The sequence below is a fragment of the Centruroides sculpturatus genome, unplaced genomic scaffold, assembly GCF_000671375.1.
Source record: "Centruroides sculpturatus isolate CEXI.00-Female unplaced genomic scaffold, Cexi_2.0 scaffold101, whole genome shotgun sequence".
NCBI classification, from domain to species: Eukaryota; Metazoa; Arthropoda; class Arachnida; order Scorpiones; family Buthidae; genus Centruroides; species Centruroides sculpturatus.
The window spans coordinates 286,856-306,250 of record NW_019384361.1 but is presented as its reverse complement, the minus strand read 5'-3'; the positions used below and the strand labels follow the sequence as shown (position 1 = coordinate 306,250).

At 29.4% G+C, this 19,395-nt stretch overlaps 2 protein-coding genes across 4 annotated transcripts in view; one reads left to right on the top strand and one right to left on the bottom strand.

Annotated features, from left to right (window-relative positions):
• Positions 1-9,479, bottom strand: part of LOC111641137 (UDP-N-acetylglucosamine transporter-like) — a 30,166-nt gene extending 20,687 nt beyond the window's left edge. For both annotated transcript variants that reach the window (XM_023387270.1, XM_023387261.1), the window contains exon 1: positions 9,318-9,479. The gene's annotated coding sequence lies outside the window, so the exon portion shown is untranslated. The remainder of the gene's footprint in view (positions 1-9,317) is intronic.
• A 4,308-nt stretch (positions 9,480-13,787) lies between these two features.
• LOC111641120 (adapter molecule Crk-like) overlaps positions 13,788-19,395 on the top strand; it is a 37,320-nt gene continuing 31,712 nt past the window's right edge. For both annotated transcript variants that reach the window (XM_023387251.1, XM_023387244.1), the window contains exon 1: positions 13,788-13,939. In XM_023387251.1, the coding sequence (XP_023243019.1) occupies positions 13,905-13,939 (35 nt within the window). In that variant the 5' untranslated portion in view covers positions 13,788-13,904. The remainder of the gene's footprint in view (positions 13,940-19,395) is intronic.

Here is a 19,395-nt window from a genome sequence, read left to right as displayed (position 1 = left end):
TTTTTCCGCTTGGGAAGCGCAAGTGTGCGCGAGTTTTTCTACGGCGCTTTTCTTTCGTCGGTGAGTTGGTTTTTCTTCTATTTTTAAGTTACTAAGGTGAATGGTGAGGAAACCTTCGTCTTAACTAAACATAAGCCCCAAACAAAATATAATGAAAGCAAAATAAAAGTAAAATAAAAATAAAGCTCAGACTTGGTTCCTTACACCCTGACTGCAACAAAGTTAAATATCAGTAATGGTTATATTCACATGGTCATCGAGCAGCAATAGTACTACAAAATTTGCACTCAGAATGCCTCATCTCACCAATAAACAAAATCCATTAAAATAGCTATATCTTTACAACATATGATATTAACATGCTATTCCACTGAAAGTGTAGTATTTCTTTCACATGTTGTTGAAATGAACCTTGATGCCATCAGTTTAAGCCAAAAAGCAAGCATCAAAGTCTTGGATGGATGGATGAATATCAGGAATCTCTGCCATCTAAGAAATGCAAGATCATTCAGACAAATGCTGAAAAGTTATGCTGACATTCTTTTTTGACTGACAAGAACCACTCTTCATCAAGTCTCTTGAAAAAGTCATATCATTAATGCCAAGAACTGCTACATAACTGTAGAAACTAAATCAAGCTATAAAACAAAGCAGTCAAGAATGCTCTCCAATGGCATCATTTTACTATATGACAACACATAGTTGAATGAGGCCAATCAACACTATCAAAAAACAACGTTACTAAATTTCAGATGGAAAATTCTGCAACATCCTGCCTGTAGTCCAGACATGTCACTATCTTATTTTCACATTTTCAGTCCCTTAACGGAAGTGTTTCATAGAAAAACTTTTAGTCAGATGACAAAGTTAAAGAAGAATTCAAAACTGGTTTGCAGCACTGCCAAAGCTCTTCTACAAGAGTGCCATTGGCCATCTGGTATCCCAGTAAGATAAGTATTTGTGCAATTTTGGTGATCACTCTTAGGCTGCAAAAAATAATTGTATAATTAGACCAAGTGTTCAGATTTTAATTGTATACTGCTTATATTTTCAGTTAATGCCAATACTACTGTGTATATTATAATAGTAAACAATAAACATTTAACCACCCTAACTTAAAAGCCTAAATGGAGTTTAGGCTTTTAAGTAGGGTGTAAAAAATTCTTTACTTATGCAAATGTTCTTATGCATATTCATTGGATAACATTAGGCTGTAAAATTGGAAAATGGAGCCATGGTGTTTAAATATTGGAATCCAACATGTTGTTATTCACTGATCAAAGATGTTTCTGATCTGGGTGTCCACTGATTGGAGAGACAATTCCTATATGAACCAATGGTTTACAGGCAACAAAGGAAAAATTTCCATGAGTTGAAGAACGTCCATCATCCTTAAAGTTGATTGCCTTCTTATTCAATGCTGCCTTGTATATTTCAAGCTGTTCAAGGTAGTGGAGTTGCCCCCTTTTGGACATTTTGTGAAGGATCCTGGTCCTATCCAAATGGACCTCCACACCCAGGTCAGAAGCATAAGTTTACAATGCAGTGGAACAGCATTGGATTCAAATTTTCAAACATTGCAGCTCCATTTTCCAATTCTACAGCCTGATGATGTCCAATGGAATGTGGATGAAAATGTTCTCGTAAGTAAAGAATTTTTTGCTGGAGTTTAGGCTTTAAGTAGGGTGATTAAATACAATATATCCAGCATTTAGCTTTCGACTATTCAAACAATAAACAACAGTAGAAACTAGAGAAAGAACTTACAAACAAAAACAACACCTTATATCACTCTAGCAAATAAATTTAATGAACACAAAAACATTTTTGATCCAGCTTGATAGATCATCTTCAGTTGCAGAACCTAAAAAAATGAAATAGAACATACAAAATTTTAAGTTTAAAAAAATATTTAAGAAAAAGAACACAGTATTCAAATATGCAAACATAAAAAACTGAATGTTAACATTAAAACAAAAATAATCTAACAATAGAATAACAAAGTTAAACAAAACTACATTTCATATAATGATTTCCATGTGGTGGACAAGTCTTCATCATGATAGTTAACACACCTGTGGCTTCTATTTGCTGTGTAAATTTCTAGGATTTCCAACTGTTTTAGGCTATTAACATTGTTCATAGGTATAATGATCTCAGCATTCTCCCAAACTTCCATGTTGGGTTTGTTAGCAAATGCTGACAGAGCAGTATTAGTTAGACCAGTGTTTCTCAATGGGGGCAATATCACCCCCATGTGGGCATTTTTCCATGTTGAGGGGCAATTAGTAACAATTTATATTTTGGGGGCAAAAAACAATTTTCTGGGCGATATAGTAAAATATTATATTAAGAATAATTTGACATTTTATTCGTTATATCGTACAATAATTAAACAAATAACATTATACTAGTCACTAGTCTATTCAATGCAGTATGAATTTGGTGTTAGTCTTGGCCCTCAACATTGGAATTTTGAAATAAAACGGGGGGCGATACTACATAAAGGTTTTATTGAAGGGGATGATACTACATTGAAGGGGACGATGATTCATTAGAGGTTGAGAAACACTGAGTTAGACCTTTATTCACCACCCATTTTGTGCTCCTTAATTCCATTAAGAAAGTTCTGCTTGCTTATGCCAATGTGTTTCATTTTGTGTTAAATTAGTGATCTTTGTGGAAGTGATTTCAAAAAGTACTGAGATCATTATACCTATGAACAATGTTAATAGCCTAAAACAGTTGGAAATCCTAGAAATTTACACAGCAAATAGAAGCCACAGGTGTGCTAACTATCATGATGAAGACTTGTTGTCCACCACATGGAAATCATTATATGAAATGTATCTTTGTTTAACTTTATGTAATTTTATTTTTATATTATTTTTTTTCAATATCAACATCCAATTTTTGTTTTTTTTTTTCTTTACCAATTTTCTTATGCTTGAGTATTTGAATATCATGTTCTTTTTATCAAATGTTTTTTTTTAAACTTTAAATTTTGCATATTCTATTTCATTTTTGTGTTCTGCAACTGATAATGTGATCCATTAAGCTGAATTGAAAATGTTTCTGTGTTTATTAAATTTATTTGCTGAAGTGACATAAGGTGGTGTTTTTGTTTGTAAATAGTGAAATTTATGATTTCTACTATAAATCTTATTTTCAGTTGGTATTTAAGTAAGTGTTCTTTTTTTATTTTAAAGTATTTTGGATATAGTGCAAAATTAGTTGCATGTAGTAAACATTTTTATTATTGATCCTTGGAATTAAATTAGATAAAATGATATTTATCAGAATGAAATTATTTTTGGACTTAAGCTAAGCATCCTTTAAATTAATTTAAACATTCTTTGTTAAATCTACTGAAGTAAAGAAGCTTATTAGTGGTGAGGTTATTTCACTCCTAATCATTTATCTTTTTAATCAAACAAATCATTTGATAATAATCCGAAACTGTGTCATAAGTCTTCTTTGTTGCTTAAACACTATGTAGTGTAATAAATTTGAACACTTGGCATTCTTTCATCTTTATTTTAACTTACTTGATACGTGTTTTAGATTACACGTTTTAGGCATAACATGCCTCTCCTCAGCCAACTAAAAAATTACAAAAATACATATAAATGGTTAAGATATTTTTTAGACATACCTTGAGATTTTTACAAACTGGGTTCTATTAGGTGTGTACATAATATGTATACGGTTTACACATTTACTACTGTATATCTATTTAAACAAATATTATATATATGATATTAATCACCATAATACATATATCTATGCTTTTAACGTAACTTCTTTTTTGGCCAATACAATTAAAGGGTAAGTATACCGCCAGTGCTGAACTTTACATTCATCTAGTACATATTAAAAAATGCTTAATTCCTCCATATTATCTACAGTATATGAATATATTGATAAATGATATATCTGTTTTTATTATTTGGAACTTTTGTTGTTAGCATCCTTCCTTATCTTTGTCCAAGAAGCAATATGGTGTTGAATCAAATTTCATTTCAAATTATACCATTTTCTACATTTAAAAAAAAAATGAAATTCACTATAAATTATCTCATTGTAATAACATAGAATAAATATGACATAGATTTTTTTTTTTTATAAAATTCAATATAACCAATAGAGCATAAATGAATTTTCAAATTGGATATTTTCACCTGCTTTGTATTATATCGTCATTCTGTTTTCACCTTTTTACTACATAATAGTGTACTAATTAATATATTCTTACGCTGTAAGATGGCCAGTTCATGATTGACTTTATAATGGCTATTTACTTTCGGCAAAAAATTTTTTTATCTATTTAATTATGACAATTATTATTATGTAGAAGATAATTTTCATTAATAATAAAATTTTTTATTTTAATCGAATTTTTCTATCAAATACGTATGAAAAGTTCTTACTGTTCGTAATCAGATTTAAGATTATATATTCAATCTTCAGAATCCCATTTATAATATCTTCAGCCAATTTTCATTTATTTTTATGCTCAGATTTATATTTATACACTTTTTACTTTTAACGTATCAAGTAAATCAAAATAAAGATGAAAGAATGCCAAGTGTTCAAATTTATTACACTACATAGTGTTTAAGCAACAAACAAACAAATTATTTTACTAGTCCTGCTTTTTTTGCAAGCATTAATTGTAGAATCATCAAAGTATTCTTAAATGAAAGCATGTTAACAAATCCCAATATAATTTTTCCAGGTATTGAATAAATGCAGCTCTAACTGAGCAACGATAGAATGTTTCAGTTGCATTAATTGCATAAAGTTTAATGTGCTTTTTGATTTCTTATTATAGTTAGGAAAACTATTGAGAAGAATTTAGAACAGCATTAATAAAAACCACAATCTCTTTATTTGATTAAAAGTTTAGATTATATCTGGTATTCATGACTAGAAAGAAACCAAGAAAAGTAATTAATACCTGATAGAAATATGATTTAAGTCATTTAGTCAATGAGTCATTGAGTCAACAAGTCAATGAGTGGTACATCTTTTAATTTATTTATTCTATCATACTTCATTTTACTGTGTTTTACAAATCTTAGTAAGATACATCTCATTTGGTGAATCTTGTATGACTGTAAAAATACACACTAGCAGGGAACAGTCAACTTAGTGAAGAGAACTGTTTGACAAGGTCACTGTGCATTACTAAAAAGGGGGCTCTTAAACTTTTTAAAACTTCCAAAGTCTCAACCAAGTACTGCATATCACCTTGCCAAGATATGTGAAACAATCTGTTCAAATAAATATTAATATGGGTAAAGAGCATATTCAGAAAACATATGATGATTAACTGAAATAAAGATATAGTTTATTCAATTTTTATTTGTACATATTAATTAATTTTGGTAACTTTTTTCACAAAGGATTGGATATACTTGATTCTTCTCAAGTTTCAGCACTGGCTGTATCGGAATCATGCCATTTATTTGAGCTTCCAGTAGATGTGAATGAAAGGCCAAAGAAAGCAATATGGTTTTATAATAAGAAACATTATATAAGTATTAAATCCCAAATTGTATAGTTAATTTGCAAGATAATAAAAAAAAGTGTATAATAAAACATGATCTTAAGAGAACTGAATTAAAAAATAATTGAATAAAAAAATTGATTTAGATATTATATTGTATTTTGACTGTTTTTGGTATATTGATATGCAACTTGAACCATATTTGTATAAAATCAGTGATCTCTCTTTTTCCAATTAGAAGGTCTCACTCATGCATCAGAAAATGCTTGGCAACTCTGAAATTAGATAATTAATATATTATAAGTAAGCATTTTCATATTTATTATAAAAAGCACTAGTGAATGCTTCACTCTATTTCAAGACAATTCAATCAAGAAGAGAATGCTAATTGAATTATATTGATGTTGTCAGTCAATCTTTTGGATGTATCTCCATATATATTTTTCAAATATGACAGACAAGTACTAATCTACCTCAATTCTTTTAAAGGATGGTTGTGAATATTATAGTCAAGTTTAATAGATAAAATAATTTATCTTATCATAGCTAGATACATTCTTAATAACCTGATTAACAATATTTATAGAATAAACATTTTTATTAGCATTTCAGTTCATGAAAAAATGCATTAGATAGTATACAACTGAGGGGCTATTGGAAAAATAGTACAGGTAACCACCGTATAACACGGCACTTCTATAGCACAGATTCACTCTAACACGGTTTGGGAATTGGGAACATCCCCCATATAACATGGTGGTTTTATAGCACGTATTCACTATAACACAGTTCGGGAATTGGGTAAAACCCTCATACAACACGAAATGTAATAAAGGGTGCATTCTTTTATACTTCCGCATAACTCCACGCGAGCATTCTAATTGTTTTCGTGGCTACTTTGAATGCTCTTTCAACAAATAATCCATTTAATGCTTATATTTTACAATTGGGACCCTTTTTTATTTGCATCTAAAAGCTCATTTTAGAATTATAGATTCCTCCATCACAATACTATCGATAGTGCGGCGCTGCCATCTTTCTTTCACCATCATTCCTAAATGCCTGCAAACAGCAGCACACTCCCGTTGCAGAGCAACCGCTATTAACAAACACACCCAAAAACTGTTACCAGTTGATGATGCTCATGCTGAGACCATCATATAGGATGAATAATCCTCTGGTAAAATATTTACTTAAATAATAAATAAGTATTTTACCTATGAAAAAAATGAATAATAAATACGATTTAAATAAGGATTTAACAGCATGTTTTTTAATTTTTGGAACCTAATCCCCCTTTTTGCACTAGTTCTTTGTTTCGTATAACATGGATTCGCATAACACGGCAATTTTTTGGAACGTAACTCCCGTGTTATACAAAGGTTACCTGTATATCCTATATTAGGAAGTTTTCAAGAAAAAGAAGGATTAGTGTTTCAATTCACCAGCAATTTAATATGCAACATTTTATCAACTGAACCATGAAAGTTTCTTAAAAAATGAGTGAAAGATGCACAAATCCTAATTTGTTAATTCATTTTTTTGTAGATTTGCAGGATACACTGATTTTCCACTAAGCCCCTCAATTGAGATTTTCTTTCAGTGTAGACAACTAGAAAAATATTTTTTGCCTAAAATGCTTTAACACATTTCTAAACTTATCATACCTAATATTAAAACATTGTATCAGTGGTTATTAACTCATGTTTCACAAATGTGCTCTAAGTATTCCATAAAAAATAAAATAAAATAAAGATTTTAAAGTTTTTATTGCAAATTTATCCCAATGTACTATAACATATTACTTTATTNAACTAGAAGTATATTTTTTGCCTAAAATGCTTTAACACATTTCTAAACTTATCATACCTAATATTAAAACATTGTATCAGTGGTTATTAACTCATGTTTCACAAATGGCCTCCACTGTTCCACAAAAAAATAAAATAAAGATTTTAAAGTTTTTATTGCAAATTTATCCCAATGTACTATAACATATTACTTTATTCATAGACAGTTCCATGTTTATTATTTTATTCAATACAATAAAGTTTATTAGTTTATTGCTTTTTTTTTGTTTAATGAGAATAATAAACATGGAATTGCTTATTGATTTTTGAATATATTGATGCTAATGCTCCATGTAATAAAAAGTATATAAAAAGCATATTTTTTTATTTTTAAATTGCAAAATTACTTAAATTTTCAGACTAATAGTTTATTAAATACTCTATTATTTATATAGAAAATTGTAATGTATTATGTTTTGCCTAAGCAATGCCCAGGAAAAACATAATAAGGTCAAATATAGAAACTAAATCCATGTTAAAAGTTTAGGTATTTAGGCTAACTCAAATCAACAGTATTGCTTTGGCAAAGCTTCCAAATCCAGAAGACCCTATATATACTCTTTGAAATCATCACTAAAAATGCAATTCATGTACCATACAGTACCATCATCAATTATTACACAATGCTTACTTAAATAAACATTGTGTAATAATGATTTTTGTTAGTCGTTTTGATCTATATCATTTTTACCCGATGATGTCTATTTTTATATAGACAAAAACATTAGTAAAGTTTTCTTTTCACAGTGCTGGTGTTGGTTTTGTGCATTGTGTGATTACTTAGATAATGTTAAACTTATCAGAAATTTTTTTTATAACATAATGTTAATGGTGTAATCAGAATGAAGAGGTGGGTATCCAGGTTTTATGATAAGCTGTATTTTCTGCAAAATTCTAGAAAAGAACTCTGAAAAATTTTGTCCAGATCAGTCAAAATGTTTAGAAGCATGTAGGAAACAGACATTGTTTTATATAAATAGATTAATTTTATTGGATCAGAATGTTAAATTTTGTCAAATTATACTATAGTCAACACTACAATGCCATCTAAACATATTTTCATAAAACCAGTTTTGAAAATTAATTATACTCAATCAAAACTTTATTTTGCAAAAGGAAATTTTTCCCTGTTACAGGGGGAAGTACATTTTTAATTTAGTAGAATATACATTATTAAAATAGTTAACAGAACAATAGTTGTAATAGTCGTTTTGCAATAATTTACATTTTAGTTTTTTTTTTATATAATTAACAATGAGTTAAATTACATTAGTTTTGAAAATTAATTACAGTATTATTAAATAGAAATCTGTCATAAAAATAATTTCTTATTAAATGGTTTCAAGTTATAATTTTATATTGACTATCTTACATAACTCAAAATATTATTTGATCTTTCTTAAATCATAGAAAATTAATGGATCAAACATGCATTTTTTATGAAATGCAAAAAATTAAATGATTATCCAAAAAAACTTTTAAATATTTTAAAGACAAATTGTAATCATTCAAATAGCATATCTGAGGAATGAACATTTAAAAAGTGTCTTTTTATTCCTTCCTTTTTAAAGGTTTACATTCTTAAGATATGCTTAAAATAACTTGTGTTTTATTGATGAATATTTAATAAATTCTTCGTAAAAATTAACTATAAAATTTAATACTTATATTTAGGAAATTTTACAGTATACAAAATCAAAATACAGTATGTTACTATTTACGTTGTTTGTTCATTTTGTAATTGTTCACTCTCGTTATAAAATGTTTGACGATATATTTATAAATGGTGAATTTGAAGACGAGCTACAAGAGAAAACAAATTACAAACACTTTAACACGCTTATCTTTTCGCTTTCATTGTTTTAAGGTGTTTTATTTCAACAGTGGATAATACTAACAAAACTGTATTTTATTTTTATAGATTTTCTTCTGTTAATAAGAAATTCAAAAGTTACCTTTTTGAATTATATATCCTGAATACGAAAGACATATTATTTAATTTTATATAATATAGATTACATTGAAACTCTCAAGTGTTAAAAATATGTTAAATCTTTTGGCCTTTTAAAGTATACATTACTACCGTTTCTGTAACAGTTGCTATAGCAACAGCATCGTTGATAATATCTAACATCCCCACAGGTTTTTCTTTTCTTTCTTTCTTTTTTTTTAAATCAATAATATTTATTTATTTAAAATTTAAATATTTGTAAAATAATATTAGCGCAATCATCAAAATAAATAATTTATAACACAAATTTCGTTAATCAATTTCATATTAAAAAAAATTTTAATTTTTCTCTTTCTGCCCTATGGGTACTTTTTTAGACTCTTTCCGCGCTGTGGGTACTAAAAGGTCTCTTATACTAAGCCTATTATGGGTTCGGACAGGCCCACAATGGGGAGGTTGGTGGTAAGGAACCCGGACCGACATATACGATCGGATCACCTCCCAGAAAAATTCCTGGGGAGAATACCTGTATTATTAGAGGTCTGGAACAAGAAATTATTGGAAAATAAATAAATTTTTACTAGACTTCGTATGTGAATTTTTAGCAAATAATAAGAAAACTCTATGTTAGTTCATATATACATAAACATCGTATTTGATATTCAATTGGAGGAGGCCGGATGGACGAGCGATCAAGGTGGCAGCCTGCCGTTCTGAGGGATCCGGGATCGAATTTTTCGGGGGTGGTCCGTTCTGATATGTCGGGCATCATCCATCACCACCCGGTCACCCCATTGTGGGCCTGGCTGAACCCATAATGGGCCTGCTTTAAGAGGCCCTCTTAGTGTCCACAGGGCGGAAAGAGTAAAAAAAAATCCAATTGGATAAGTATACTCATTCTGCTGAAAAAGCTCTAAATATAGCAATTTTTAAATATTAATTTTGATTGTTTCCGTTATTCCGAACTATTCACCGGAAAATAAAACAGAGGTCAAAATTTCCATATGGAAAGGAAGAAAATGTTTAATTCACGTTTTTCATATCAAATCGCCGCTGGATACCCGGACTTGTTCTGGTAACAAGTCCGGGTGGTCTAAAAATCCAAGAGATTTTTGAAAGGTAGTCTCTCTCGGATATGTCGGTTTCCCGTCCTTTATCATTTGGCCGCCTCATTGTGGGTCTAGTTAAACGCCAGGCCCATAATTAGGCAATAGGCTTGAAAAAAAGTCCCTCTTACTCAAAAAGACCTACGGCCCACTTGTTATCAGTTATTTTCAAGTTAGAAGTTTCAAAATGCATATCGTAACGGTCCGAATGTCAGTTTGCGTTAAGTTAATCATGCCTCCAGTAAACACTCATATAGTTATAAATTAAACGGCTGAAAATTAAAATTCTTTATATTTCGTGTAACCTAAGGCGCTAGATTACCTAGGTATGCTCATACGCTTCCGTCACGTGTGCAGCCATATTGGTCCTTTTGACGTCATATTCCAAGATTTTTAAATTTAGCTGTATTTTATAACTAGTTGAACTAAATTTTGGCAAAGTTTATCATTTCGACCTTGCAAAATCTAAAGATACAGTTGAATTTATGATTATTTTCGTGTCTCTTCTATTGAACTTCTACGAGAGTCGTCAGCTTTCTAAGGACCAACATGGCGGATGAGCATACCTGGGTTATCTAGCGCCTTAGTGTAACCCAGATGGTTAATGGAAAGTTGTTGATATAAGATATATGGATTTACAATTATAGATTACAGGCTTGTAATTTAGTGATTGTAACGGCTGAAGAGGGACAGCTTATCTGCCCAAAATGCATTCAGTATTGTGGTTACAAAAAAATACTTATAAGTTATAAGTTCATCAGTCTCTGAGTGAGTTCTCGATAGTGTGTGATAAGTCCTAAAAAGAGCTATTTATAGTGCTCAGATAATTAATTAATAGTCGAACAAGAAACATAATATTAATTCAAATACAGTAGAGCGTCGATTTTCCGAAAGTCAATCACCCGAAACGTCAATCATCCGAAAGAATTCCAGTCGGCAAACTTAAATTTTCGCTAGTGCTGTGTCGCTTCAATTTTTGGCTATATCTTGGGCTACTCAAATATTTTACGTTTTTGATACTAAATTAACATCTGAAGTATAATTTTTTTATTATTTTTATATTTTTCAATATATTTATTTTGTTTGTACAAAATAAAAAAATAATTTTTAACGATACAATAGTCTTTGTTAGGCTTAACATCGACGAAAATTCAACGCTAAGCGACACGCAACGGAGAAAAATTTCGGCATCGGATACGTTAAACTATTTTTTCGTACGTAAATCAGTTATCCGAAATATCAGTTATCCGGACAACCCCAGTCCCCAATTGATTCGGAAAATCGACGCTCTACTGTATACAGTATGTCATACTTGCCAACCTTAGATTTTAGAAGAGGTTGACTTGCTAGCTAGGAAATTTTGAATACAAAGGCTAAAAAAATAAAAACACAATTTGTAGAAAGATTGTAGACCAAACTTGCGACAATTCTAAGAATTTATTCAAGCTTTATTCACTTATCACAATACTGTAATAGGTTTATAATATTGGCTTTTCCTATTTGACATATTACTAATAGTAAAAAAGTACTGTAGAATACAGAGTAATAGTATGTTGTACTATACATAGTATTATATAAAAAACTAATTATCTATAGAAAAAATATTACAAAAATAAGTAATTCCTGATAGCTTTGAGAATGTGATTTTAGCATGTGACTTAGATACAATAACCTCGCGTTTTTTATGCAGCGCTCGAGAAGCGCTTTACAGCGAACACACTGAAACTGGTTTCTAATTGGCCAATACTGCTCGTGACGTCATTTCGCTACACTCTCGCTGCATAAAAAAACGCGGGGTTTCTTTCAAGTCGGCATTCTGGTGCCAAAGAGCGGAAGCTCTCGTATATCTATCACGTTTTGAGACAAAATTTTATACAGTACGTGGAAATTTTTTAGGAAAAACTTAATTCTTTTCAATTTAATTTAAAGCTTCCATTGAAATTCTCGCATGTGTATGGTAACGTTGATCTAAAACAATGTTAATGTTGGTTGAATGGACAATTTTTAAGAGAATACAAGTCAACTTGGAATTTTTAGTATTGGTCGTAAATCCACGTTCGTGAAGACGATGCATTAAAAGAGTTATGTTAGCCAAAAAGGCGGAAATTTTCTAGTTCAGGCTGGAGACTGACAGTTGCTTCTAAAGGCGGATTCTTAGTCCGAAAGGCAACATATCATATATACAACTATTAAATAAATAAATTGGAATATTTGATCCAATATGTTAATTATAAATAAAATAACATTAAAATTCAAATTTAACAATTGAAATATTTATTTAATACACGCATTTACACTTCTCTCCCTGTAAAAATTATGCATCATATATTTATATAAAAAATAATTTTACTATTGTGCAGTTTGTATATCACAATTCTTACATCATAAAATATTTATTTATTATCTTAGAAGAAACGAGCGATTACAATAGCAGAATTAAAACAGTTGTCCTGAATTTTTTATGAAGTAACACTAAGGAAATTTTGGAACACATTCATTGCACAACTATAGATCCAAATTTAGAATGCATCGTAAAGAGAGTATCAACTAGAATCACGCTTAAATAAGACGTTTTAATTTTACTAAAACATTCTTATCTACTTTCGATTTTAAAAAGATTATTTTTAATTTATCAGCTATATCTTCCCTTTCCTTCACAATTATTTTATTAAAGTTGTATTTAATATTTTTATTTATTCACTAAATCGATAAAAAAAACGAACTACTTTTTACTCTATTAAAAATATATTTTAGGAATAAAAAAAAATATTGTCATTTTAAATATATTGTATTATATATTTTTAAATATTAACGTTAATATATTTACGAAAAATTTATCTCGAAGTATTTTCTTAATGTATTATAAGCATTAAATGTATATAATTAATAATTCAAAATTATTATATAAATATTGTTGTTTGTCTACTTATTAAATTCGTGAAAAAATTTAGTTTACTGAAAATATTTATATAAAGAAAGAAAGATTATTATTTTTAATTAACACTATCAAAATGAAAGGAATTTCAATACAATTAAATTTTCTATTGTTTTTAACTCAGGAATAGATGACAGGAAATGAAATAGTTCCTTTTTTTTTCAGCATCATTTGATATCAGAAAATTTCTTGTATTATTTAAAAAATTTAAATTATCTAAACCAATTTTACAGAAATACAATTAATATTTTTCTTCTGAAATTTAATTATATTTATTTAACAAAAAAAGGCTTTTTTCTTTAAATATAAAAAGATCGTTATTTAATATATTTTTGCCATTTAAATATACAATTTTTAAACCGAAACATTAATATTTATAACATTTTCTAATGCGTTTTTATAGATATTTATGATTTTAATTGTAAGTAAGTCATAAGTCTGCCTGGCTTTCGGCCAGAAGAAGGCGTTGGCCATTCTTAGTTCTATAGTTAAGTGCTGTGGAGTACGCTTCTTGGCATCTCGAGCGGGAAAGCACGTTTTATACAGTAAAATGGCTGCGAGTTTCGATCCATACGATAAAAACAGGTAAGTACAGATCGAAACTCGAAAATAACTTGCTACTTTAATAATATGCATAAACACGAAATATTGTTACGTCTGTGTTGTTTACTAGGCTTAGCATTAAGCCTAAATTCAGTTGTTTTAGATTTAAGCTTTTTTTTTTTTCCTCAATTTAATTTTAAGTAACTAATTAGATAAACATTATATATGAAAACTTACATTTGCTTGCAATTTTCTGATTTTGAAGATCATAGTCAATTCAGTTGGAAATAGTCTTGTATCACAGTACACGATTAAAAAACTATAACGATAATATAGCAGTAGTTAAAATTGCTGTTAAAAAAATCACAAATTTTATATGCAAACTACAGATAGTGGTCCTAAGAATAGTTTGCCTGATTTTTGTTTATTTTGTTTTTAAAAAAAAGGATGATGATGAGAGATTATATACTTATATAATAATTTCAGTTTTATTTGTAATAACTTTAAAAAAGAACACAATTAATTGTTTCATAAAATAATTCTGTAACTGTCTTTCTTTTAGAAGTCAGTCATACGAGGGCTGTTTCTTTTTCAACCTCCAATGGTCCATAAAACAAAAACAAGTGTAAATAACCAAATGAATTTATTACCAAAAGTTAAGTACAAACATGGTTACTTTTTGACATAATCACTGTGAAGATTGAGGCATTTGTCATATCTGTGGATGAGCTTTTCCATTCCCTCTTCATAGAATGTTAATGCCAATGACTTGAGATGGGCCCTAACATTGTTTTGAAGATCGTTATTAGGTCTCAAACCTCTGCTCTCTTAGCCACGTTTTCAGTTCAGAAAAGAGGTGGAAGTCGCTTGGCACTAAATTGGAGCTTTACACTGAGTGTTTAAAGGTGGTGAAGACTTCCACCCAGCTTGGAACGTTTTAATGTGTGAAGACTTCCACCTCTTTCCTGAACTGAAAACGTGGCTAGCAGGGCAGAGGTTTGAGACTAATGATGAACTTCAAAACAACATTAAGGCCGTCTAGAGTCATTGGCGGCAACATTGTACAAAGAGGGGATTTCAAAGCTTGCCCATAGATAGACAAATGCCTCAATTTTCACAGTGATTATGTCAAAAGTAACCATGTTTGTACTTAACTTTTGGTAATAAATTCATTTTGTTATTTACATTTTTCTTTGTTTTATGGACCATTGGAGGTTGAAAAAGAAACAGCCCTCATATTTACAACTAATGTTTGTAAACTTCAATATAGTTTTTGAAGAACAATATTCCAACTTTTGAATTATTATTTTACAATTAAATCAATTTTTTCTTAATCAAATTTTATATATTTATGTATAATTTCAATGTTTTGTTAATTTCTGAATATTATATTGTGCTGCAAATATTTTTCTATTACTGTGTTCGATGTAATTTTGTTAACTTCTTACGTATTTTTCAATAGAATGACATTTTTATAAAAAGACATTATGATCTGTATTGTGTTCAAATTGTGTTAAATGTAATGCTATCTTTTCTTAGATAACTCCGGGTAAATGATATTCAGAATTATAATATATATGTAATAACGTAACCAATCAGATGATGGCAGAAAGTTTAAATTCAATTTATGTTGATAAATAGCTTTCTAAAATTTCATATTTAATTTAATTTTCTCTCTTTTATTGTAATTTCTCAAGAATTGAAGAATATTCCAAAACATAGTTGGAGAATCTAATTACTTGTGAAAATTCTATGACTACATGAAATGCTCCAGGTATTTCAAGTAATTTTTTAATGGATATACCCATCCTTCGCCAGTTTCACATGATCACCCAGGATGGAAATTTGCCTCATTTACTGCCGACGGGTTAAACTATTGACCACTGACCACTGTTGTTGATGTAGATTGCATATATCCAAAATTATATTTGAACATTCCTTTAATAGAACCTATTCACAAACAACTTGATTAATAATACAATTCTCATCAATTTTTTGTTTAATAGATTGAAATAAAGGTTCACCATTTTAATAATAGTATTTGTTAAATTAAATCTTAATGTTATCATTTCACATTACAATTTACTTACCCAAAACTGTTTTTCTGAAATTCACATCATTGTCATCCAAGAACTTTTGGATTGATGGCCAGATGGCCAAACAGTTAAAATGATAACCACTCTTGTGGACCTTGGATCAAATCTAGATAGGTTGAAAAACCATAGGAATTTTTTAGGGTGGTCTCTCTGGATAAATTGAACTCTGTCTTTTGCCACTGAGCTGCCTCATTGGAGACCCAGCCAAATCTATAATGGGCTTACTGAAAGAAAGGTCTCCTTAGTGCCCACAGGACAGAAAGAGTTTATAAAAAAAATATGTACTTTCAGGTTTCTACAATTCATCTTCAAAGACAACAGTGAAAATAAAAAGCAGTTTTAGAAGAATAAATTGATGCAGGAGTTTTTATTTATAATAATTCTAAAAAGTAATTAGAACATCTGGATCATTAAGAATTTTAATTTGGTAATTTTTTTAATTGATAAACATTTTCAAAACTAAGCTCAAAGCTCTATCTTAGAGCTAAGCATATTAAAATGAATGGCATAAACTGGTTAGAAGTATGAGGAAGAGTCATGGAGATGATTATGTTTCCTGTTTAATAGTTTGGTGGAAAGCAAAGACTATGCAGGAAATACAAATGATTATATTTATGTAATGCACTTTATAACAAACTGATATAAAGAATAAAATTTTTAAATAAATTGCTTAAAATTTAGTGGATACTAGAAAGAATTTGATTGAAAAATAATATTTATCAAATAAATTATAACCTTATTGAATTTGTTTTGTCTATTTAAAATGTTTATGATTTTACAATAAATTATAAACATTTTTACAATCATATATTTGATAAAAATTGTATTAGTATCAATCATAGATTATTTCATTACTAAAGTTTTGGTTATTCACAATGAATAGGCCTAGTTCATAATTAATATTGGTGAATAATATATTCATAATGAATATAATGTCTTTGGTTTGGACAATGTAATCTTTTGGGTCTTTGGACAATTTCAATATTTTTGACAATTAAAAATTATTTATTTGAAAATTAAATAGGATAGAATACATTATTCTTATTGTAAATATTAGTACTTGTTATTCCTATAAAAACTACAATTTTACAAATATCCACTCTAAAAACCATTTTATGTAGTAAGATTTTTTTATTTTAACATTTTTGATTGTCTCAAGTGCTCTTTTTCAGGAAAAATAATGTTCTAAAAGAACAAATGCCTAACAGTTTTCTAGAATGTATTTGATTTATGGAATGCTATTGATAGAACAAATTTTGATATATATTTTTTATATAATGTTATTTTTCTTGAAGAAGATTGTTTAAGATGATTGAAAATGTTACAATAAAGAAATATTACTGCATTAAATTGTGTTTAGAGTGGGTGTTTGTAAATATTAGTAAGTAGCCAAAAAATGTCCATGCCATTTCTAAAAGCAAAGTCTTTCAATAAGTGTTAATTATTCCCAAAATACATTTGGCTTGTAATAAAGACAAATAGTGCAATTCTTTTATATCTGAAATTAATCTATTTCATTAGTCATCATTCTAATAATTATAACAATATTATTTTGTTTTTCTGCTATACAAAAAGCATTTAGATATTGAATAAATCATCATAATATAACTACTGGTTACCTATTTCATGCCAAATGAATTCCCAGATTATCAACATTTATAAGATGCTATTCTCAAATATGGTTTGCATATTTTTAAATGGTCCAATATCAGATGTTTAACAACTAAAAATTAAGTGATACGACATAACAGTTTATTTTAACCTGAAGAAGACCTCGTCTGAGGCCGAAAACATTTGTTTTTACGAATAGTTTAAAGTACCGGACAATAAAGGTTTAGTAAGTGCGATTTTATCAGAATACCGGTATTCAGATTAGAAGATTTTTGAATAACAGTTTAGATTTAAATCTAGAATATGAAATAATTACAGCAAAAACATCTTCCAAGGATGATTATAAAATTAAACTTCATCATATTTGATTTAATACTAGTATATTATAATAATGAAATTAAGTATTTAAAATACAGATAGATAGTAAATTACACATAAGTTACAAATACCAATCCATACTAATTTCACTTAAATTTTTTCTGGTATATACATTTATTGTCATAAAAATTAACACACCAAGAAGTTGTTGTATCACTGTGAAACTTGGCATGCAGATAAGTCTCAAGCAGATATGGAAGTGATTAGAGTTAGTGTGATGGCTCACTGCATAATGCCAGCAGAGGGCATTAAAGTGTGTCTCCCTTGGTTTATAAAAAAAAGCATGCCAAGGCATCCTGTCTGTATTTTATCTGTTGCAGAGGGACACTGTATCACTAGGGATACCTTTATATCTCAAAGACTATATGAACAACTAACTGAGTTTGAGAAGGGAAGGATCATCAGGTTGAGAGAATCTGGATGGTCATCTTGCAGAATAGTCCACCACCTAGGCCCACACCAAGAAGGAGTTGTCAGAATTGAACAAAATATGACAATACTGTGAGATGTTGGGTCCAATGGACGAGATAGCTTGCACACATGGTGCTCAGGCTCAGAATACCCTTAGCAGACCACTAGCCGAGAGGACTACTGGTACTCCAACAAGCATGCATGCAACCTACTGTATCATTGTACATCATCTAGACACAGTTAGCACCATTATTACAGGCCTCTGTGTCTGTCTGTACTATTTTGAGGTGCTTGTGTTAAGAACATTTGGTATTGCAATGGCAATTACATTGTTGCCATTGACAGCCACTCACTGTCTTCTTGGAGTGATGTTGCTCCCAATGGGATTGAACTGAAACAGAATGGAACTGGATCATCTATAGTGATGAATCAGATTCACTTTGGTCACTGATGATGACCATATTCAAGTTTGGAGGCATTCACCATGGAGCTTGTCCAGTGCTTTCAAAAGATAATGAAATTATTAAAATTCAATTATTTAATACAATCATTGCCATAAAAATGGCAATGATTGTATTAAATAACTACACTTTGGCACAGCACATTATCCCCCACAGCTGGTGTGATGGAGGGTTTCCAAAAGCATCGGGACTAGGGTTTCTCATTTCCCAGTCTTTTGCTTGTCCCGAGATTCTAGGATAAAAGTGAACGGTTTCCTGGGATCCTGGGATAGAATTATTTTTAAGATATACAAAATATCTTGAAATCAAATGATATAATTATTTTTCATTTTTTAAAGTAATTTAATACGTTCTGTAACCTCCAAAATCATATTAATAATGCTGTGTAAGATATATAATAAAAATTACCTTTGAATTACATAGAAAAAATTTATTAAAGTTTGCTGGAAACTGCATACAACAACAACAAAGAAATGCTTTGAATTGAGTTGAAAATTAAAAAAAAATGAACTTAAATCAAACTTCTGATTTAAAAGGTAAT